At 36.8% G+C, this 25,179-nt stretch overlaps 1 protein-coding gene across 1 annotated transcript in view; it reads right to left on the minus strand.

Annotated features, from left to right (window-relative positions):
* Positions 1-4,661: 4,661 nt before the first annotated feature.
* The window catches only part of LOC131071967 (probable prefoldin subunit 4), a 32,447-nt gene continuing 11,929 nt past the window's right edge, over positions 4,662-25,179 (minus strand). The window contains exon 3 of the mRNA XM_058007956.2: positions 4,662-5,234. Within this exon, the coding sequence (XP_057863939.1) occupies positions 4,974-5,234 (261 nt within the window). The 3' untranslated portion in view covers positions 4,662-4,973. The remainder of the gene's footprint in view (positions 5,235-25,179) is intronic.

A 25,179-nucleotide genomic window follows, 5' to 3' on the forward strand; every position in this document is an offset into this window, starting at 1 on the left:
CAGTTCGCATGCATTGTATATGCATTCACAATTTTCATGCAAGTTGATCATACCATTTCACATGTGCTATCATTTCTTTGAAGCAGACTGTCAAACAGTTTTCTACGCTTCATTGTTTTCCATTCCTATTGACTGCAGCAATTGGAACTTTAATATTTGTCGTCCTTGTTGGAGATGGGTGAAAACAAATAGTTGGGCTCATCGGTAGCTATTAATTCATCTCGAGCAAGGTAGTTAACTCCATACCGTTACATCTCTTTGAAGCATTGTGTCAAACAGTTCGCTTGCCTTGTCTATGATTCCACGATGCATGTAAGTCTACCAAAGAACCTAGACGACTGGCAAAACTCCCTTATCATTTGTGCTTAAATGGCTTCCACATTGGCTCGTGAGCAAGAAGAGTGCAATGTTAAGATTATAATATGCTGCTTTATACCTTCTTCGATACATTTTATCAGACAGTTTGCTTACCATGATTATGCTCCACGATGCACATGCATTTTAACCGCAATATATAATTATTGAGGCCATGTTTCTTTAAGGCATTTTGTCAAGCATTTCGTTTACCGTTCAGGTTCCACGTTCAACATAAAAGACATTGATGGCAGTTGCAACTCAACCTCTGATGAAATCACTCTATCTTCTGTGCATTTGATGTATACTGTGATTGGTTTTCTACATATCTTGTGATCATTGCATCAAACAAGACCACATTTCTTTAAGGAATTCTATCAAACAATTCAAATGTCATGTCTGAGCTTCCATGACGTGCATTCTTGTCTTCCAGAGCAGTTTGCAACTACAACATCTGAATAACCTCATCTATCCCTTGTATGCTTTGATGAATGTCCATAACCTATTCATAAGCATTTTTTTTAAAACTCTTATGAAGGAGGTTAAGAATGCTCCAGAATGGAGCATTTCTAACCTTCTTGACAAAGCGGGCCCACGGGGTTAGAAAATGAGGTTAGAGATGCTCAGTTTTGGAGCATTCCTAACCTTTTTTGTGAGAGGTTAGAAATATGGGTTAAGAATGCTCAAAAATTGAGCATTTCTAACCTATATGACAAAAGGTTAAGAAATGAAGTTAAGAATGCTCAAAAAGTGAGCATTTCTAACCTTCTGCTTCAAAGTGTGTGATTTTGACCTTGGAAACCATTGCACACGGAGCAGAATCAAGGAGGAATGCAACTGATGTTTTTAGACAACTTTTTATGGCAAATGACCAGACATATTAAAATAATTTAAAATATTAAATTATTATTTGAGAAATAATTTAAATATTTTAAATTTATTGCTTAGGTTGGAGAAAAATGACATAACTTTCAAATGGTAGGGAGTTTAGGCCCTGAAATTTGAAACACGCGTCAATAGTAGAAAAAATTTGTCCACACAATTATTTAAACCTAAAGACAAATCCTAGGATGAGATATTTTAATCATTTTGGGGCAACAGACACCAAAAATTGAAAGTTTAAAATATGACAAAGTATGAACTGGGTTCAAGTGAAAGTTGGCCACGTGATACAAAATGACGCTTAGATCCTGACTGTCAACTAATTTCCCTCAATTTGTAGTAATTCTCAAAATTCTGTCATTTTTCATATTCTGACTGGTAAAGACCTTGGATTGCGTGTTCACTGTTTACGCAAAAACACCTATTGGATCTTTAGACACTCAGACCGATTTGAAGCTCAAATTTTAGGTATGCCAAATATGGGGGCAACAAGTTGGTAGATGTTTTGTGGATTGGTTGCCTGTATACTTCAAGCTTTTTGAAAAAATTTGTAAAACTCTAATGTATTCCTTGAATATCAATAAAAATCTACATATTACCGATCAAACAAAAAAAAAACACCTCCATCAATGGACTAATTGGAACACAAACAAATACATTTGCAAGCCCTACATAAATATCATTAAAAAATCTTAAACTATATTTTAGAAATTTAATTTTCATATTTTATTCACTTAAATTCTCACTTTAGACCAAAACCCACCCTTTTTCAGTGTCTTACCTCCATACATAAATGCAATGAAAAATTTAAACTACATTTTAATACATAAAGTAGTACCATGTTCATTTATTCCATTAAGCTTAAAAAAGCAGTCTTGTGAATAAAATATTACTTTTTTTGTATGCCAGAAGATTTGAACTCCGCAAAATCTAGATACCTAAAACATAAACTTGCCATCCTTTTATGCTAATCAAGAAAGTGTTGAAAAGACCAATAAAGGTGAGATGAAGCACACCTAATTCAAAGGTTAATGAAAAAGGTGCTAGTCAGAAATGCATAGACATGTTCTATATACATTGTCTTAGCGGTATTGTAAAAGTGCAGAACAAAAAATGCTCAGGATGCAAAGAAAAGCAAATTGGCCTAATTCTGGAATACTTGGCGCGTTGCCTAAAATTGCAATAAAACCCATAAAATCATGCTATACTTGGAATGACTTCAAAGTTTTGAAGTGTATACGTGATGGTCTGCAAGCTCCCATTTTGCTTTGCCAATACAGATTATGTTGCACCTAAAAAGAGGAAATGGGCACGAACCAACAAGAAAAATTGCTTGGCTCACTTAGAAATCTATTGCAATCAAAATCCTATTTGATGTATTTCTGCCTTGGTGCAGTTCAAGAAGATTGGAGTTATGTATTAATTTAGATGTTTTGTGCTAGACTAAAATACAGAGAATGAAAGCTTCAGAAAGGTAAATCTAGAGGCTTCCTATTGGTGTGTATTATGTGCTCTGTATCAAAGAGACATAGACTGGATCAAAGAAACATAGGTTTTGGACTTTGCCAAGGCTGTCAAGGGTTGTTTGATAAATGAGTGAAAGGCTAAAGGTCGATGGAGATGTAATCGTGGTCGCAATAGTAAGATTGCAAACACCATGGAAGCTGAAGAAGCTTCTCTAGAACCAACAGGAGTAGAAACCCTTAAAACATAGAATTGGATACATAATAGAAAAATCTAAATATTAAAATAAAAGTTTTTGAAAGGGAATGGGATAATAAGGTTTGATATGACTTATTTGAAGAGTTAGCATGATTGGTAGCAGTTTTGAAAAGAAAAAACGCCACAAAGGTCGACTTTTGATTGTTTTAAATGGTTCATTACACATGGACATTACTGCAATCATGGTGATGACAAGGTACACAGAGGGGGAGAGGGGTGGACGAATCAATATAAGGTAATCTTTTACTCTTCAAATTAGTAATCACAATAATATCAATCACACAACGTCAACAACTAAAAACACAGCATTGGTATCCAGGTCACTACCATGATTGCATTAGTGCCCAAGATGCTACAAATATTTAGGAAGTATGGGAAGTGATCAGAAACGTAAACTAGTTACACTAAGTTTGGTTATGTTAGTGCCTAGGGTGCTACAGATTTTTTAAAATATAGGAATTAGATACATAAACTAGTTATGTTTACTTTGCGTCCTACAATAAATAAAAAAGTTAAAGATTTGATTAGATACAATCGAAAACATATTAAGAAAATAGACACTAAAAGAAATACAATAAATCAAGTGCAAATTATAAAGTAGGCAATTTCAACAATACTTGAAAAAGGTTTATTTTTTTCTAAATATTAAATACCTCCTTACAAACTCACCTATATTCATTCCAATTATTAATTAAGCTTTCTAACTATGCCTCAAATCAATTTAAAAATTACCCTATCACCTGCAAAAAAAAAAATTCTAGTGACAATTGAAAATGTGTATCAAACTAAGCTTTATCGAGTCAGGACTATTGTGATGGAGGATTTTATATCATCCATAAAGAACTTTTAGATATCCGATATGGAAGCATGAACCTTTATGCTGAAACCTCTTCAGCTAAGAGCCTAGTACTAAGGGATATCCATTCTGCCAAATTCACCCAGGGCACAATCCTGGCCTCATCCCTTATGATGTCAGGAGCTTACACTTAGCAAGACTTGATCTCTAATGGACTCATTTAGAATCATTCAACTTCAATAATAGATCAACTGCCCATTGACTGTCAAAAATATTTTATATACAACTAATACGGTTAACAAGGCCTTCAAACATATAACATAAGGTGATTATATAATATAATATTGACATTTCTGAAATTGAAGATTATAAGAACTTGGAGCAATATATATCAATATTTTATTTTGTTTTTTGGTTGGTAAAGGCAGAGCCAAATTTTGTATTAATTTTGAGTAAATACATATGATTATCACTGCATTTCAAAAAATTCAAAAAAACTCTGCTCTTAGGATCGCAGAGGGCCATTCAAAAACAGAGCCTTGAAGCTTAGGGTTCAGCCATTTTCTTGAACCATTTCAAATATATATCAATATTAAAATATAACCAACCAAGATATTTTTCATACAAAAGATCTGATATTTTTTATATTAAAAGTTTGGTCAGAGTGTATTCGTTTACAATAATCTTCTCAGATAGATTGTGTGTGTAAGTTTAGGTTTTGAATAATTCAAGTCTCGCTGAACCTATCACCCCGATAGCATTTAAACCACTAAAGTCATTGTTTATGTAAATCTAGATTTCGAGAAAATGTAAAGGCATTTCTCTTAATCTACACACCAATTTTTTAAACTTTTTAACAGTAGTGATACAAACTTCTGGAATACCTGTAAATTACTTTTAAATTGGCTTGATTGAAGAATTAATATCTAGTATTGAAAATTGTGAAAGAGAGTATACATAGCTAGCAACCATTCCGTACAAATTATTCACAGATGTACCCAGAGCACCTCTGTTAGACTGGGAATTCCCACTGACCATAAGATCTTATGAGAGATATGCTATTTGCATTCAGTAAATACTAATGCCATATTTCAAATGCCAACCTGGCAACCAAATCGTATGGATCTCACTGCAAGATTTTAAGAAATAAATATAAGTGGGCCAAATTCCTTGGGAGATTAAACATGTCATTTTACATAAAATTGCAAAAGATTGATTATTAGTCCTCTTCCAAATTAATGGAATCATTGAATTTTCCATATAGAATTCTCTTTAGCGCTGCCATCTGTGACAAAACCGATTCCTTTTCTTCCTCTAGTTTTTCGAGTTCTTTTGTAGTCTCCTCTTTGAGCAATTCTAACCTGTTTTCAACGTCATCTTTTGGCATGTGGCTAAAAACTTCCCCAAGCTGAAATCTTACAATTTCCTCATCGGCCAGTATAAGCTCATTGCTTGCATCTTCAAGGTTTTCTGTCATTTCCTGCTTTGAAGAAAAGTGGCAATAAATTTTTGACGAATGGTATAAGTGATAGGCATAGAACACAAAAAACTGTACAATGGGCTACACTATTTTGTATTAACGATAAAGCTTAAATAATACGACTAAAAACACCATGAATATAAAGAGCAGTTGCACTAGTCCAACATGAATCAAATATTCAATGTTACTAAGGATCAATTAGATTTTATAGTCCATAATGATGAATTTGTAGAAATTTTTCTTTTTGGATCACACTCCTTGATCCATCATCAGGCTCAATGATTTGCAATCTTCACAATCTACTACCTAAACCAACCTGATGATGGATCATGGAGTGTAATATAGATTGCTATACAGTTTTCTCCAGAAGAATCACTACAAATTCATTCAATGTTATTGTACATGCATATATGTAAAAGGATGGTTGTTTTGTCAAATTGAGCCTTCCAACCTTTATATTATTTAGGACAGCTAGTTATGTGATATGAGAGAAGTTTTGATTCAGTAGTGAAAACAACTTTAGGAAAGTTAGATACTGTTGCTAGTAGGCATCCTCTTTAGGTCAGAACTTAAAAACTAACATAGCGGCATTGTATATCACAGATCACTAAAAGATGGTTCCAGGCTTTGATAAGCCATAAAAACTCATCAAATGTTTGCCCAAGTTGATAAATGCTATAATTATGTCTTATGTCAATTATCACGTTATGATTAGTTATTCAAGCAACCATTCCATCCATCCAACCATATCAGTAGTGCCTCTATATTGTATCAGTTGCAAACTTTTGAAAGATAGGCATACAGAAGTAGTGCATTTATATTGTGAAGCACGGTCATCAGTAGATCCACTGTAATGTCCCTGCTAGTTAGAGATTACTGTCCTGCAAAACAGATTGTTAGAATATAACATATAAATATATATATATATAAACCATCTTTAAATTTGCAATCTATCTTTAATACTTAATTAGCATGATCATAATTTTCATCTAATAAAAAGGATACGAATGCCATACGAAAGTATGTCCTTAGGCAGCCGTGAAGCTCGCCTTCTTGGAACCCCTTGGTTCCAAGCCCTTCAGAAAATCGAAGTTGCGTTCGAATCTTGTCTTGGGTGTAACCTCTTACACCCAAGCCATCCAAGGAAGACCCTTGTCTATTCCTTGCCTTGGGTGATGCCTCCATCATCCAAATCCTCAAAGGAGACCAGCCAAATCCGTCTCTTCTTGGTTGAGTTTAATCAACCAAGCCATACATATGCATATCAATTTTCAATACATATACTGCCCTAGGGATTATCATAATCCCTCCCTTAGACTACAGGAGTTTCCTCCCTATAGCCTCCAATATGTGATTTCCTTATAATACATTGATAATTTAATGCTACTTCATTTCGCAATTCACATATATTCCTAATGTGTCCTTTAACATATATATATCCAATAGACCTTACCATCATTAACCTATGTATAAAATGTTCATTACTTATATTCGTCAACATATGTATTACAATATTCATTATTGATGTTCATCAATATACGTATAAAAAATATTTATTATTAATATTCATTAATATATATATATTAGAATATTTATTATATTTATTAACCTTTGTAATGGTCTTAGTTATGCATACGTGTTCTACCTGGTTATCTATCTTTATTAATATATTCATATGAATAAACGTTAGTGATGCACGTAATTATAAATGTGCATTGGTATATATGTGTGTGTGTGGTACACACGTCCACACATATTTCTTAAGACTCATACCCTTCTTACCTGTCCGCAGATCGTAGTTGGTGTTTGTGGTCTGCAAGCGGCATCCTTCCTTTCTTTTCTCTCGCCCTCCTTTCTTCCCCCGTACTTCGTGCTGCTGCTTCCCCTTTAAACCCCGTGAAGGGATGTGCCCCTCCACGGGTCCCCTTCCGCATGAAGGGGTGCGAGGGTAACCGCAGCCCAGGCTGCGTTTACCGTCACATCCCTTTGTGCGGGGGTAATTGTGGGGGTGGGGGGGTTTAATAAGTTTTAATATATGTTAATATTATATTGTGCGGGGGGGGGGGGGGAAACTTTATTATATTTTAAATATTCGATGTTTTTAAATATACTAACTATTATCTATTAAATATTGCCATTGTAAATGTATTAAATATTAAATAATACTTTCTTAATATATATTAAATATATTTCTTTTATTATTTTTTATATTGACATTTAATAATATATTTAATAATATTTTTCTTTATTATTTTATATATTAAATACATTAATATTTTAATCATTTATTTACAATATTTAATGATTTATTTCCTCTTTAGGATATTAATATTATTTAATAATTTGCATCAAGTGATATCATGGGGGTTATCACATCCACCAAAGTTGAATAGTATCACCTTAAGTATAATGATAATCTCTCTCAATTATATAAATTTATCAGTTTGCATTTCAGTATAAGTGTTCTGCTGTCCTATTCTAAATGCACCAAACTAGACCAACATTTGTCACTGCTGTAATTTTAAACCCAAAAGATCATGGAAAAGGATGTACTGCATATGAAATTCAAAAAAGCTCATGGGATTAGCAGAAGGAAAGAAAAGCAAAAGAGAAAACAGTCACAAGATGACTAAGTTAAAAGCATTAGATTTCCTTCTAGGAATGTGGACTAATTTAGTAATTCACGAAACAAATAGAAAGCTTCCTGCATTAAAATATTAGCATATACAATTTCGCAATTGCAAAGCATAGAAAATCCAAAAAGCTATTCAGAAATAAGAATCTGCTGTAATTTTAAACCCAAAAGATCATGGAAAAGGATGTACTGCATATGAAAATCAAAAAAGCTCACGGGATTAGCAGAAGGAAAGAAAAGCAAAAGAGAAAACAGACTCGAGATGACTAAGTTAAAAGCATTAGATTTCCTTCTAGTTATGTGGACTAATTCACGAAATAAATAGAAAGCTTGCTGCATTAAAATATATTAGCATATACAATTTGGCAATTGCAAAGCATAGAAAATCCAAAAAACTATTCAGAAATGAGAATGAAAGCTTCAGCAAGAGGACGCAAAAGAGGAAACAGACTCATGGTGACTAAGTTAAAAGTATTAGATTTCCTTCAAGAAATGTGGACTAAATTCACGAAAGAGAGAGCTTCCTGAACTAATATATCCAAACAATAATGTGGCTAAGTTATATTTTGGATATGGTTCTGTTTCAACTATAGATTTCCCTGGAATAAATGATAATTTGAGTTGTGCAGGATATGGTATTTTAAAGATGATGAGCAGAACTACCACCAGCAGACCAAAATTATTACTCATGTAATATCATTGGAATTTGGGATCATTCATAACCACAGCAATTCTCTGAAAGATACCAAGTTCTAAAAGACGTTTATACACTCACACAGATTTAAGGAAATTGAAACAGCCTTCAGGAAACAGATTTATTTCAATTATATTGCCACAATTTATAGAGCCTCTTTATACAGAAAAAGGTTTACTGTTTACATCTAACATGGAAATAGATGAATCGGTGTTACATGGCATACACAAATGAGGTACCCATCTCCATTTCACATGCTTGTTGTATGTTATGTCACGGGTGAGAGTGATCCTGATATCGACTTCTTATTGGCAGGTGTCACAAAACACACTGTCAACAAGGCATCAGTTACTACCTCCACCTGAGTGCTGGTCGCGTGACTGCTGGAAATCTTTGGTCGCAGCAGAGAGAACTCGTGATAACCCTCTGGTAGCTCACAATGATGGTGCCTGGAAGTGGCACCTTGTTCTCTTAATCGCTACAAGCAAGTCTTCCTTCTCAATCACACCAAATCACATTCACAGTACCTAACCTTCACTCACGGCAGCTTCATATCAATAGTTCCACTCTGTTTTATTCTTCACAACTGCATAATATCCACCTGGCAATTGAATCAATAGTCTGGATGTCATGTTCACCCAACAACTGCAAATTTCATAGATTTGACTTGGCCTATCGAAGAAAAAGCCAAGTCGACACCCACCCTGACTCCTTTGCTTGTATGCACAATTTCAGAATGCAATCATTCCTCCTTCCTTCTGCAATTTGTCAAAGGTTTTTAGTGATTAGAAAACTGCTTGACAAGTGTAGGGAGATTTGTCCTAACTTCCCTGGACTGAGAGATGATTGTCCCTCAAGTCTTTATGCACGGAGACAATTCCAGTTTTTCCAAGCATAACATAATAAGGCTAAGCGCTCCCCTCTATAGGAGGCTGTGCCATATTACACACCACCACTACAAGGTCGGCCCAGAAATCAAATAAAAATCATTTAATCCTAGGTTACTGGGTTCGCACCTGGGCCGCCCTGGTACGGGTCCGGGTTCAACAGGGTCCGTGGTACGGGTCTGGTTCAACCTGGGTTCGACCAGTGTTCGAAAAACCCAGAGTGGGTTCAACCCTGGTCGAACCCAGTCGAACCCGAGCGGACCTAGTCGAACCCGGGCGGCTGGGCGACCCGTAAAGTCAAAAAACATTGCAAAATTAAATTTTTTTCAATTCCGCCTTGTAAAAAGTGAAAATTATAACCTAAAATTGACTTCTAAAACATTTTATTGACTCATTTCACCTCATTTGTGTTGCAAACAAAAGTTTTATGAGAGCAGGTTGAAGAAAGGGTGAACAAAATTTGGCTTCCAAGATCAAAGAGGAGTTGAAGACTGATTTTTAAAGCTTCAAAAGTGTTGCAGCATCATTTCCATACATTTTCAAGCTTCCATTGGCTGCAAGAGGTAGGTTTTTAGACATTTTTTTCCAACTATTTTTGTTTCACAAATTGTCAAACATGAAACTTGAATTTTTTTTCATTATTTAGTTTTTGTTTTTGAATATGTTTATATTATTTCTTGCCATAGGAACTAGAATGGCATCTACATCTTCCTCCATTGGCAATGAACAGATAATTGCAAAACAAAGAAATGATCCAAATTCTCCCTTATGGAAATATGTGGACATTATAAAACAACTTCCGGGAGGTGGGGGATTCCGTTGGAAATGCTATGGATGTGATATTGAACATAATAGTTCATATTATCGGGTGGTAGGCCATTTGTGTGGAATAAAAGGAAGAGGCATCAAAAAATGCCCTAGAAAAAATGGTAAACCTATACCAGATGAGACAGTGATGAAATATATTAGGGAGCATGAGGCAGCAGAAGAGAGGGAAGCCCGTAGATTGAACCAAACCGCATCAAAGAAAACAAAGGGAATGCAAGGCCCTTCTAATCCCACTATTGTAGTAGAAGACCACCCCTTCTTTGCCACAAATGAACCTCAAAGTGAACCACCCTTGACACGTAAAAGAAAAAAGGGGCCTTTAGAAACCGCATTCCAAAATGAGAGTAGAGACAATGCTGACGAAGATGTAGTAAGGTGCATTTATGCAAATGGGTTGTCATTCCATGTTGTTTGCTCCCCATATTGGAAGCAAATGATAAAAAGTGTTAATGAGGCTCCAAAAGGATATAAGGGCCCCGGTTATGAGAAGGTACATGGAACATTATTGGAGAAAGAGGTGAAGAGGGTTGAAGATGCATTGAAACCCATAAGGGTTCATGGGTTGAGACAAGTGTAACAATTGTTTCAAATGGGTAGACAGATGCTAAAAACCGTCCCTTGATCAATGTCATAGCGGTGTCCCCTAAAGGGGCAATGTTTTTGAGAGCTGTGGATTGTGAGGGCCAAATAAAAGATGGCCAATTTATTGCAAAAATTCTCATCTCCGCCATTGAGTTTGTGGGATCCCGCAATGTTGTCCAAGTCATAACGGACAATGCAAAAAATTGTAGAGCTGCTGGTTTGTTGGTTGAGCAACGCTATGATCACATCTTTTGGACACCTTGTGCGGTACATTCACTCAATCTTATGCTACAAAAGATTGGGCAAAAAATAAAATGGATCAGAGATGTGTATGCAAAGGCTAAGGACATCCAGATGTTCATCACAAACCACCACATGTCTCAAGGGATTTTTAGAACCTATTCGAATTTGGAGCTATTGAAGGTAAGTGAAATAGTAATTTAATTTTACATTTTCTGATTTTTTTTAATTTTCAATGTTCATAATATCATTGTGTAAGCTATATTGTGTATTCTTCTTTAAAGTTTGGCTTTGTTTTTTAATCATTTGGCATTAATTTGTGTTATAGGTTGTTGAGACCCGTTTTGCATCAAACACAATCGTCTTAAGATGACTTGTGAAAGTTAGAGTGGCACTATACAATATGGTGATCAGCACCAATTGGACTGTATGAAAGCAAAGTAGCACTGAGAGGGCAGAAAAAATTAGGGATAGAATATTGAGTGAGAAATGGTGTGATCTTGTTACATATCTCCTAAGTATCACTGAGCATGATTCGCTATACAGACATGGATAGGCCTTGCATAGGTGAGATTTATGATGGCGTTGACTCAATGCTTGAAAAATAAAGGTCACTATAAATGAAAAAGAGAATGATCCTCAAGAGAAATTCTTCAAAGAACTGGAAGTAATTATTGTAGAAAGGTGGAATAAGATGACCACTCCTTTGCACCTTCTTGCCTATGCCTTGACACCTAAGTACTATAGCAATCAGTTTCTTGATGAACCAGGAAGGATTCCACCATGGAGAAATCTAGAAGTATCTGATGGGTATAAGGCAGCATTTCTTAGACTATATCCCGATGATGATTTGCAAGATGTTGTTACAAATGAGTTCATAGAATTTGCAAATGGGGATGGTCTAAGTGTTGATGCATTTCGTCATAGATCCAAGAAGGATGCTTATAGCTGGTGGTACTTCCATGGCACATGCTTCCAACACCTACAACCCCTCGCTATAAATGTTTTATCACAAGTAAGTTTAATTAATTAAAATTTTAAATTTACAAGTTTTAGTTTATTTATAGTTTACTTTGTCTTCATAGGTTGCTAGTAATTTTATTTTTATTAATGTATAACTTTAATTGTTTACTTTGTCTTCATAGGTTGCTAGTTCATCTGCTTCAGAAAGAAATTGGAGCACATACTCTTTCATCCACTCTGTAAAGCGCAATAGGCTGCTATCAAAAAGAGCGGAGAATTTAATATATGTGCATTCCAACCTACGTCTTCTTTCACACAAACAACATGACTACACACAAGGGGAAACAAAGATGTGGGATATAGAGCCCGAGTATACTGATTTGGATGCTCCTGCTTCTCAGCTTCTTGCATTGACACTTGATGACTCGGAAATTGAGCCAACTTATAGTGCAAGTGCAAGTGGCATTGGCTCATCTAATGTCAATGTCAATGAGGAGGAGGATGAATTAGATGATCCATTTGATGATTAAACTTTAAGTTTATATTGTTGAAAGTCAAAACAATGATACTTGAATATTTTGTCATTTTGATATTAAACTTGATGTATATGATGCTATTATGGTATGATCATGATGCTATGATTACAAGTTTATATTTGTTTTGTTGTTTATATGATGCTATGTGACATGCAAATTTTTAATTCATGCTTATAGGCTTCACAAATATCAAAATATATATATATATATATATATATATATATATATATATATAAAATTTACATGTTTACGAACCCAAACGAACCCAAACCCCTTTTCAAAATTTTGTTGTACCGGCGTACTGGGTTCTTCGAACCTGAACCCGTGCCCAAACCCAAACCGGCAATCTAGATTTAATCTAACTAAACTAAAACAGACTAGTCGGCTAGAATCGATACAAGAATTTTAGTATAATTTCATTTATTCTAAAATTCCAATTTATTAAAAAGATCGAAATGGTACACGTAAGGGGTATTAGGAAACACCACTTGGGCCCAAGGCCCCTCTTCATTTCAGGAACATAGCAATTCTCCCATCCTCTAATTTCTTGACCTCAAGCAATTGCAGGTTGGGATGCTCAAAACTCTCTATTCCTTCCCATGCCAAATCCTCCAGTGGCAGCCCCTTCCACTTCACCAAATATTTGGGAATTACTTTGTTCCTCAAACCTTTTTTCTCTCACATTCAGCACTGTTTCAGGTTCAAGAATGAGCTTGCCCTCGTAATCAATAGGAGGTAGCTCCACTAAGTGGGTAATCTGCTGGCCAAGAGCCTTTTTGAGATATGAAACATGAAAGGTGTTATGAATTCTGCTGTTAGGAGGAAAATCCAGCTCATAAGCTACCTGTCCCACCTGCCTTATCACCGGATAGGGTCCATAAAAATGTGGCTTTAACTTCTCTACCCCATTGCTTTTGATTGAAGACTATTGGTAAGGCTGCAATCATAGAAACACCAAGTCACCTACCTCAAATGTCCATTAAGTGCGATGCCTATCAGCATACATTTTTTGTTGATTTTGGGCTTGTCGCAAGTTCTTCTTGAGGGCTTCCATAATGTCCTTGCTTTGCCACACCATATCTTTAGCACTGGGAACTCTACTATCAGTCAAGATCAAGTCCATGAAGGAAATAGCATCTTAGGCGTAGAGTGCTTTGAAAGGAGACATCCCAATCAACATGTGATGGGTTGTGTTGTAGCAATACTCACCCACATGCAGCCATTTTATCCATGTTGGCATGTTATGTATTTCCTTAAATAGCCCTCAATCCACTGGTTCACTATCTCCATTTGTCCAACCATTTGAGGATGATAGTTGGTACTAGGGGTTAATTTTGTCCCTGTTAAGCAAAATAACTCCTGCCAAAACATACTAAGAAACCTGCTGTCCCTGTCACTCACAATTGTTTTTGGCAACCCATAAAGTTTAATAATCTCCTTGAAGAACAGATCTGCCACTTGAGGTGCTTTAAAGTCTGATGATATAGCATGAAAGTGAGTATAATTTGTAAGTTTGTCAACCACTACATACAAACAATCTTTACCTTGAAGCTTTGGTAATCCGATGATGAAATCCATAGATATACTCTCCCATTTCTGATTTGGAATGCGCAAAAGCTGTAATAACCCCGCTGGAAACACATGCTCCCCCTTATTCTGTTGACATTCTCTGCACTCTCTTACATGTTGCATTACATCTTTTTAAGCGCTTTCCAAGAAAAATGTTGCCTCACTTGTTTATATGTCTTATACTATGTTACCCCGAGTTTCCAGGACGGGGATGGCAGGGGACAGTGGGACGAGTTTCCGGGACAGCAATTTTTTTTGCCAATTTTGGGGACAGCAGGGGATGGCTATATAAAATATAGGGAAAATTTAAAATATATAGGAAAATTTAAAATGTTCATATGAAAAATAGATAAAGCATGTATATATACATTATATTCATATAAAAACATGGATAAAGCATGTATACGTACATTATAGAACCTTAACATTTGTGTTCAAAATTAATTGTTAATACTCGATATGCATTCATAATTCAGAATTCATTGTCAATACTCAATATGCATTCATAATTGAAAATTCATTGTCAATATGCCAGCATTTGTTTGCATGTGGTTCATTGTTTCTTTCTGGTTGGAGGATATTTTGATAGTCTTCCATTACTATTATGACCTACAACTGCTTCTTTATGCACTACAAAGTTTCTTTATGCACTACAAAGTTTTGGATGTTTGTGAAATTCATTACCAAGCTGTTATTCATATTTCTGAGTGCTTTTGGCTATGATTCAAACTTGTTTACCTTTCATATCCGTGAAAAGTCCAACATGGCAGACCTGCAACCATGTTTTTATGCACTACCTAGTTCTAAGTGTTTGTGAAATTTATTATCAGGTTGCTGTTCATTATTTCTAAGTGCTTTTGGAAGTGATTCAAACATGTTTACCCATCATATGTGCGAAAATTCAGTTTTACAGACCTATGATAAAATTTTAAAATGTTTTTTGAGCATTTGAGTCTTTTTTATTTTTTAAATGTGATGGGAAAAGGGGGACGGCTCGCCATCCCCGGGACAGTTAGGGGACGTCCCAAATGTCCCCAACCATATTGGGGACGGGGGGACGTCCCCTAACTGTCCCCAAGTCCCCAAAATGTCCCCAGTACGGGGACGGGGGATTTTAGCCCAGGGCGCGTCCCCGGGTAACGTAGGTCTTATAGAAACCTGTATGGCTAGCAAGTTGGGTGTCATGAGTCTTGATTGAATTTCCAAGTATAAGGAGATGTCTTCAAACTTTGTTAAGTCTGAAAATTGATGATTTTAGTTAAACTCATGACAAACTTTTAAAATCTTTTCTTTCATTTTCGATTCAGGAATGATGTATACTCGTCCCTTGTAAAGAATCAACTCATTTGTTGTTTTAAACCTATCGTCTTGCACCTTGCCTTCCAAAATATCATTTGCAAATGAATTTTTGGCATACTCAACTGTAATTAATGATCTCCAATCAGCAGATATATCAGAAATGGAATGCAAATGAGATTTTCTAGACAATGCATCAGTCACTACATTGTTATTCCCTTTTACATACTCAATGTCAAAGTCATAGGCCTGAATTTTGCTCACCGATTTTTGTTGCCTATCATTTAAATCCCTTTGGTTAAGAAAGTACTTCAAACTATTATGATCAGTCTTAACCAAAAACTTGTTACAAACCAGATATTGTCTAAATTAAGCATACATTGTGGCCAACATTTCTTTGTCGTAAATTGAGAGCTTACACTCAACCCCCTTAAGCTTCCTACTCTTGAATGCTATGGGGTGTTTATTTTGCATCAAAACAGCCCATATACCTTCATGACACTCCAAAACAAAAGGTTGTGAAAAATCTGGAATTAATAACATGGTACACGAACTCATTACCTCTTTGAGCTTATCAAAAGCTTGTTGAGCTGATGGAGTCCATACAAATGCTCCCTTCTTAGATTTGTTAAGCAGCAAGTTGTGAAAATCCGCTTACAAACTGCCGATAGTAGCTGCATAACCCAACAAATCCCCCTCACTTGCGTTAGATTGCTAGGTCTAGGCCACTCTTGGATAGCCTTGATTTTTTCCTCATCTACACTTACTCCATGTTCACTGATTTTGAAGCCCAAATACAAGATTTCTTGCAACCCAAACTCACATTTAGATGCTTTAGCATAAAAGGACTGCTGTTCTAAGATACTCGACACCTCATCCAAGTGTTTTAAATGTTCTTCCCAAGTTTTGTTGTAAACTAGGATGTCATCGAAGAAGACCAAAACAAACTTTCTCAATTGAAGAATAAATACCTGATTCACACACGATTGGAAAGTTGCTAGAGCATTTGTTAATCCAACAAGCATCACCAAGAATTCATAGTGCCCATAATGACACTGAAATGTTGTCTTATGTACATCCTCATCCCGGACCTTCATTTGATGGTACCCTGAACACAAATCAATCTTGAAAAAATACTTAGCTCCATTTAGCTCATCAATCAATTCATCAATTCATGGTATTGGGTAATGGTTCTTAATGGTTCTCATATAGAGAGCTCGGTAATCTATACATATCCTCATAGTTCCATCTTTCTTCTTAACCAGCACTACAAAAGATGCAAAAGGGATGGAACTAGGCCTTATATGCCCCATATCCAGCAATTCTTTAAATGCCTTTTTGATCTCTTCCTTATAAACCTTCAGATGGAGATAAGGAGTGATCATTACTAGTTTTGCCCCCTCTTCAAGTTTGATAATGTGCTGAAAACCCCTCTTAGGGGGCAGACCTGGAGGTATGTCTTTGAACACCTTGTTATGCTTGTCTAAGATGGACTAAATCTGCAGATTAGTGGTACCATCTTTCTTAGCAGCACTTGTATTAGTGATGAGACATTTTGCTGCCCATACTACCTGTCTCTTACAGAAAACCCATTCCATCCTCTTGGCTGATATTTCCATTGTTCCTATGCTGGTCAATCCATGTAGCACTACCCATTTTCCGTTGTGTTGGAAGCCCATGCTACTTGTCTCTTACAGAAAACCCGTTCCATCCTCTTGGCTGATATTTCCATTGTTCCTATGCTGGTCAATCCATGTAGCACTACCCTTTTTCCGTTATGTTGGAAAGAGATCTCAATCTTTTGGTGGCTGGTCTCATACTTGTCAATCATATACAGCCATTGACATCCCGAGACCACCTCCAAGTCCATGTCAATAACATAGAAGTCATCCCTCAATTTATATTCTCGCATAGCCAACTCCATTTGGGGTACTGTTGATGGTGTTTTTACGCGCTATGAAAAACAAAATAAATACAAAAGTATTCTATCCTCTCTTGAACAAAGACTCCCCAAATGCTAAGCTGCATGATCAAATGGGACGACTCCAAGGTTCTCGATGTTAGGTCTTGGCGTGTTCTTGGATAGACTCAGTTGTTTGATGTGATATTGTTGGAATCACAAGGTTGACTTACATTGAATCTTTAATGCTTTGAATGTCGCTAGAACATGGAAATCAACATGATTTGAAAAAAAAAGGGAAAAAGGAAGAGGGTTGAGAGAGATCTAACCTACTCCTAAGAATGCAAGAGCAATGGATAATCTTGTTAATTTTATGATCAGCTTAGATAAACAATAATTCAAACACAATTGCACAATATATACCCTGGGAAAACCTTCCTCTTGAAGGTGAAAAACCCAGCAACAAAGTATCTTCTGATATTTATTAATACTCAAGTTGTCTCTACAAAAGATTTGCTTCACTCCTTGAAGCTTGAATCAATCAATTGATGATACAATCACAATACAACCTACGAACTGTAGAAGATAAATTCAGTCTGATGTAGATGAATATACATGACCTGCTGAAGTATATATTATTCGATCTGCTAGAATAATTCGAACTGCTTGAAGGGAGATGAATTGATTTGATGCCTTGAAGGAGAGAGGGAATGGAACTATATACCCATACAAGGTGGCACCAAACAACACGTCTTCTTAGAAAGTCAGCTCAATCATCACGTCTTCTTTAAGAACCGATCCAATGCCAAATGACACGTCTTAATCAAAGGTTGGTTACAAACACGTCTTCCAAGGTGGCGGAACATACTTAGTTATATTTTTGTTAACAAACCGATTCAATATGAAAGTCGGCAATGTATATAAGTCGAACAAGTTAAATGTGTCAGGCCGATAGGCCAATTACACATTTACATTTGCTATGTCGGCCCTGAAGGAGTCTAACCATAGCTACTAGCATTAACAAATCTTTGGTGGAACTCAACTAAGCTTTGCTTTGACATGCAACGAACATCTCCACAAGGCTAGTGCGATCTTCTAGGGATAGCAAATGATTTTCAAATCACCACTACAAGCATAGACACCATCAAGACAATGCATATCAATGAAGGAATGATAATTGAAGTTAAGCTTGGCTAAGATGGATCCAACTGACTACGCAAGGCACTTTACAATCAGCAAGGTGCTAGTAGTATGGATGTACGACTTTCACCATTGATCATACACAAAGTTCTTCCATTCATCTAAACAACATGAAAATCAAATGAGAAGTAGAGATCATGCAAATTGTTGAATCAACATATCAATTTCACCATATCATCAATGAAGTTTACATGCTTCTTACAACAATGTCTTGGCAACAATCTTTGCCTTCTCTTCCTACCCTACTCTAACTGCTAACAATCTACTACTAAACTCTTAACTATCAACTATTATCTATTAACCTTTACAAATGAAAGAGTGGAGCCTTATATAGTGCTCTCATTACAATTGAGTGGCTCAAATCGATTCACAATCAATGGCCAAGATCGAAAGATAGAAACCCTAATTAGGGTTTGTTACACATTGCAAAGCATTAATGCTTGACCAAGGATAAAATTTACAAAATGTAGGACACGTCCTTCCTTGAATAATTGACCAATAGATGATGACGATAAGTGCATCAGACTTTGTACCCACATGTGGTAGTTATCGTTTTGTTGGATGACTCAGGTAAATTGAATCTGGACGCCTTATTTTGAAATGATGTGATTGGATAAGTAATGACTGGGCACCACCTCACCTTGTTAGATCTTTATAACTCATCACAAGTTGTAGATGAATGAGGCATATCTCTTGTTACTCAACATTTCCAAGCTCGATCAATGAATGAGGTGAAGGTGAGAGATATTCCCAAATTGCATTATCTTCTAACTTTGATTAACTCTTCTTGCAACTAACTTCCACCGTGATCACTTGCGCCCTGGAGCTTCCGTCTGGCTATACTGGCATTGATTCTTGGATTTCTGGAGAAAAATCAAGATTGTAAAAAGAAACCCTCCTTGAGTGCTTGATGTTGATTGCTACTCTTTGCCTTAGTGTTTTTTCTTTTTGACGCCTCCATGGTGTGACACCCTTCTCCCATATCAATCAATGTCGATGCCTTGATGTGTTTGATTGATGAATGTGTAACTTGAACCTTGATTTGCCTCCCTGAGCTTGATTTGAAGCTCTAACCTTGATAAGGTTTGGTGTGATAGAAGCCTTCTTTGTTCAAAACCTGAGCCTTTCCTCCTAGATGTTGTTGAGCTCACTGCATCAGACCTGAAAAGACAATGAAAACATCTTAATCATGACTCTGAATTGATTATAAATACATAATTTTACCCCTTATTAAGTTCTGATTTCATTTCGAAAATGTATAATTCTGAATTTGATTTATTTTCTTAAGTCTGATTTTCTTTCCCACCAGCTGAAATTCTCTTAATTTCTGCCCTGTAATTTGCATTCCAATCTGCTCCATACAACTTAGCACCCCTCTTATATATGCCTCCCTTAACATGAATCGCACCTCTTCCTTGCCTCAGCCGACTTGGCATTTAAATAATTTTATTGCCAATGGTTATGTCTTTTAAATGAAATGCCTCCTCTTACGAGTCAACCTTCCCTATCCTTGCTGGCGCACATATCAAATGTTTCCCTTTTGCACAATCATATTTATCAAATCACATGGCATGGGAGGTAGCATTGCCTAGGACATGTCTTATCTTTGCCAAGGGAGGTCCTAAATCCTTAAGTCGCACTCTGTCATTGCCCAAGGAGGATGTAAAACCTTAAGTCGCACATATCCTTTGTCTAAAGATCCTTTGCCAAGGGATGTCCCTCAAGGTTAAGTCACTGATATCCTTTGTCAAGGGATGTGATATCCTTTGCCAAGGGATGCATGAATCACACCTCCAAACTCCAAGGAAATGAAATCGGACTTGCTTAAAACCCGATTGAAAATTAAAATCTCTTAATTCGCTCTTTTCCATAGGCAAAAGAAATCATTCATCTCTTAATTCGCTCTTTCCCATAGGCAAAGGAAATAACTCAAATCCTTATGCCACACTTCTGCAGTCAAAGGAAATATCCTTAAATCACTGATTTGGTGTATCTAAGAAATTAACCCGATCCTTGGTTCGCTGATTTGGATGACCATTGGAAGTGACAAGGCTTAAATCGCACTAGGATAGGCGAAGGAAATGTTCAATGCTTAGTTCGTATTTTTGGCAATCAAAGGAGTGCTGATTTGGCTGGTGGTTTGAATAATGCTTTAAAAGCTCTTTTATCTCCATCGTAAGATTTGTGGGGTCCAAACATGCTACACAGTAGTGAAGGGATGCGGTGGAAGGGATGTTGTGGAAAGAAAGGATGAGGGGATGTGGTAAGGAGAAGCCATGGGGCAAGGTGGAGGGGATGCGGGGGTAAGAGGGTAGGGATGTGCAGTAGGATAAGTGACGCAATGGGGTCATAAGGGGTAAAGGGATAAGGTAAGGATGAGGTGATAAGGGAGGTGCCAGGAGATGGGGAGTTATAAGGGATAAAGGATGTCATGGGAAAAGAAGGGATTAAAGGGGGTAGGATAAGATAGGATCGAGGTAGGAGGTAGTAAAGGAGTTGACGGTGGGTAGTAGAAGGGTAGGCTAGGATGGGATTGGGGGTATGCTAAGGGAAACAAGGGATAAGGGATGTGAGATGTAGGTTAGAGGATGGAAGACAGGGAAGTTGGGAGGTATAAGGGATGGAAGAAAGGTAGGAAGTGTGGGTGATGGTATTAAGGGTAGCAAAGATGAAAGGAAGGAAGGGTGTAGGGAAGGCAAGTTAGGAAATGAGAAGGTGAAAATGGTAGGAGATGGAAGCATGAAATATGAAGAAAGATGGAGGGATAAGGAATGAAAGATAGAGGATGGAGGCGAAGGATGGGTGGAAGGTAAAGGATATGAGGTGAAATGGAAGGAAGTGAGGGGAAGAAGAAATGTAGGATGGATGGAGAATGGGAGAAGGTGAAGTGAGAAGGTAGAAAGGTAAAAAGAAGGGAGGGATAGAAGATGTAGGTGAGGTGGTGATAATAGAAAGATGGCAATGGGAGTGATAGGGCTTGGGCATCCACTGGCAACGCTGGGAGAAGCCGGTCGGAGGCTTAGGAGGGAGGACAAAGGAAGCGTTGTCAAGGCCTTGGTTGGGCAAAAAGAAACGTTGTCAATGCCAAAGTCGCTGATCTAGGCAATCAAAGGAAATGCTTAAGTCTCACATTTGGGGGGTCGATGAAAGTGATTTCAAAATGTGAACTTAGAATGTTTTAATCCTTTTTGTTCCAAGCCACTTGATGGTAATTTGAACTCTAGCCCAATTTCCTTAAAATTGACTCTCCAAAACAAATCTACCTTGGTCAAATTTCAGCATTTCATTTCCACTTAAGCAAGCAAAAGATGTGAATCATTCATTTCATAAGCCTTGAAAACTGACTGACCTCACTTAATCTAGAGAGACTTGACTTGATTACCTCTTAACTAACTACACCTCTTACAAATGAAAGGCTAATAGCAAAAGACTAAAACTACCAACGGCTAAGCTAAGACAGCTAACCTAGAAAGTGAAAAAGTGGGGGTCCCCATTTGCAATGGGGCGATGTGTGAAAACATCACAACAGGTACCTTTTGAGTGCAAGAAAGAGTAGTTCCACTAGCTACCTTTACTTCAAACCCTTCAATTGGAATTGTATTTAGACCAAGTCTTCTTACCACTTCTTCATTAATATATTTATAAGTGGCTCCACTGTCAATAAGGATGATTACTTGCTGCCCTTTCAACACCCCCTTTATGTGGAATGCACTATGACGTGGTTCTCCCGTGAGTGCAGCAAGTGTCCCTCCCTCAGGTGCCTCAACTTTTTCTGTTTCATTTCCAGAATCAGTGCCATCACTTTCCGTATCATTATCGAAGATTACCTCAATATAATGCACTTGCCCTTTCCCTAAACATCGATGCGCAGGCTGCCATGGTTCCTTGCAAGTGAAACACAACTTCCTTCTCCTTAGTTCGTTCCTACTGATATCTCTTTGCTTGGACTTTGATATAGGCATTCTAGGAGGTAATGAACTCCTTGGAAAAAGTTTTTTGTTATGCAAAGGTAGAGCTGCTCTCTTATTACTGAAGCTATCCCTTGGCACTGAATCTTCTAAGTTGAGGGTTGTTGTGATGGCCTCTTGGAAGGTTGTAGGGTTTAAGGTTTTGAGTAACCCTTTAAGAGGTTCAATTAAACCTTCTACAAAGAGCACTATCAGCCTTCTATTTGTCACATCGAGCACCATTACAGCCAGTTTTTGAAATTCTGAAACATAATCCTCCACCTTACTGGCTTCAATTGGGCCAAATTCCCAAAATGCACTTTAGGGTTTGTCCTATCAAAACCTTTCAATCAGCCTTTGACTAAACTCCTCTATGGAAGTTTTTGCATCATGCCCTTGAGTCAAAATCCCATGATACCACCATTCATGGGCCGCTCCCTCCAAATGCAAAGTAGCAAACTTGAGAGCTTCCACCTCGAGCATGGGGTTTAGGGAGAAGTATCCAACTTCTACAACCATGACCTTGCTGATGTATCACTTTTCCGATCAAAATTAGAGATTGTGATCTTTCGTAACCGGTACTAGATGTCCTTCTATTCTTCGTACCCTTTACTCCTATGTCCTTTTGATTTCAAACTACAATACTTCGCAAAGGTCACATCATTCTTAACCGCTTCACTCAAGGAGTGACATTCAACATGAAGATGATCCATTCCACTGACTTGATCCAAATGATCTTCATTAACCTCCTCATTTGTCAAAAACTTTGCTCTTAAGGATTTAGTGTTGGTTGAGACTCCTCCATTTGTAGTTGTCTTAACCCCAACAGAATTGTTGTCTTCCCCCTTACCATTGGTTGGCTTATCTCCGGTCGGTTGTTGCTTCATATCTCTCAGCAGCTGGGCTACTTCCTTCAAGGTCTCAAACATGTTAACATAGAGTTCTTCAGACCTTTTAAAGAAAGCCTTGCCTCCTCGTCTGAGTCCCCCATATTAGATCTCTTCCTCTTTTCTCTTTGCTGATATCTCTACTCTATGTCACTCATTAATTAGCCCTACAGGCTGGCAGGGTATTGAGGCTCTGATACCACTAAAAGATACCAAGTTCTAAAAGACGTTTAAACACTCACACAGATTTAAGGAAATTGAAACAGCCTTCAGGAAACAAATTTATTTCAATTATATTGCCACAATTTATAGAGCCTCTTCATACAGAAAAAGGATTATTATTTACATCTAACATGGAAATAGATGAATAGATGAATCGATGTTACATGGCATACACAAATGAGGTACCCATCTCCATTTCACATGCTTGTTGTATCTTATGTCACAGGTGAGAGCGACCTTGATATCGACTTCTTATTGGCACGTGTCGCAAGACACACTATCAACAAGGCATCCATTACTACCTTCACCCGAGTACTGGTTGCTTGACTGCTGGAAATCTTAGGTTGCGGTAGACAGAACTCACAATATCCCTGTGGTAGCTCACAATGACAGTACCTGGAAGTGGCACCTTGTTCTCCTAATTGCTACAAGCAAGTCTTCCTTCTCAATCGCACCAAATCACATTCACAATACCTAACCTTTGTAATACCCTAAAAATGGTCATCTAAACCATGGGCCCCTAATCTCGACTACATCACCAAGGTCCTAACCAAAGGCAATTAAATCAATTTTGAGTGCCTAATTAATTAATTCCTATTCATCAATGTCACATGGCAAATTAATCTATTCAATTAAATAAATCATCAAAATCTCTTTAATCAATTATCCTAGTTATTTAATTAAATATCCTAGCATATTTAATTAATAAATTAATTTGCCATTTAAATCAAAACAAAAAAAAATTTGAAAAAAGAATTAATTTGAGATAATTTCAAAAAAGGAGCAAAATTGAATAAAAGGGAATAAATCAAAGAAAGCTTGCTTTAAGAAAGGAAAATAGAATAAATCAATTTTTCAGATTTTATCTCAATTTTAGCTCAATCTTATCTCCTTCAAATCTGAAGAAAGCAGCCAATCACATCAAATCACCTGGATTGTGCTACTTCTGGGAGAATCTTGATCGCTCATCAACAATCAATCTCGATCATCGCTTTCTCTCTGGACATTTTTGGCACCCACCGTGGGGCAGGAAACTCAATCTTTCGGCTTCGCAGATCATCAAATTCTCATCTTTCGGATTCTATCCATACATTCTCTGCAAAATCTCGTACAACATTATATTCATTATAGTACAATATTCTATCCTCTGTCACATGGGTAGGTGAGAATTCTCGTATGGTCATGTGAGAAAGTTTGTACGATTTTTTGCTTTCTCGCATGAAAAACAAAGTACTTTTAGGGGTTTTTCTGATTTGATTTTTCTGGCACTAATGCTAACCCTAATCTGTTTTTTGTCTATCTAAATGATTTTCACATCCTGACAAGTTTTTGCAGAACGTTTGTCCAAGAATACGCATGTATCGCTCAAAAACAATATGATTACCGATTCATTGTTTTTGCACGTTGCCTAAGAAGATTCAAGCAAACTTTGTATATTTTTAATTGTTTTCTAGTCACCTAAATTGTGATGTGGTAAATAAACAAATCTTTTTTTCGGGTTTGAGAAAAGTCTAAAAGGTAGGAGAATATGCTCTTGTCTGCACAAAAATCAGAAATCC

This window comes from Cryptomeria japonica, chromosome 1 (assembly GCF_030272615.1).
Source record: "Cryptomeria japonica chromosome 1, Sugi_1.0, whole genome shotgun sequence".
Lineage (NCBI taxonomy): Eukaryota > Viridiplantae > Streptophyta > Pinopsida > Cupressales > Cupressaceae > Cryptomeria > Cryptomeria japonica.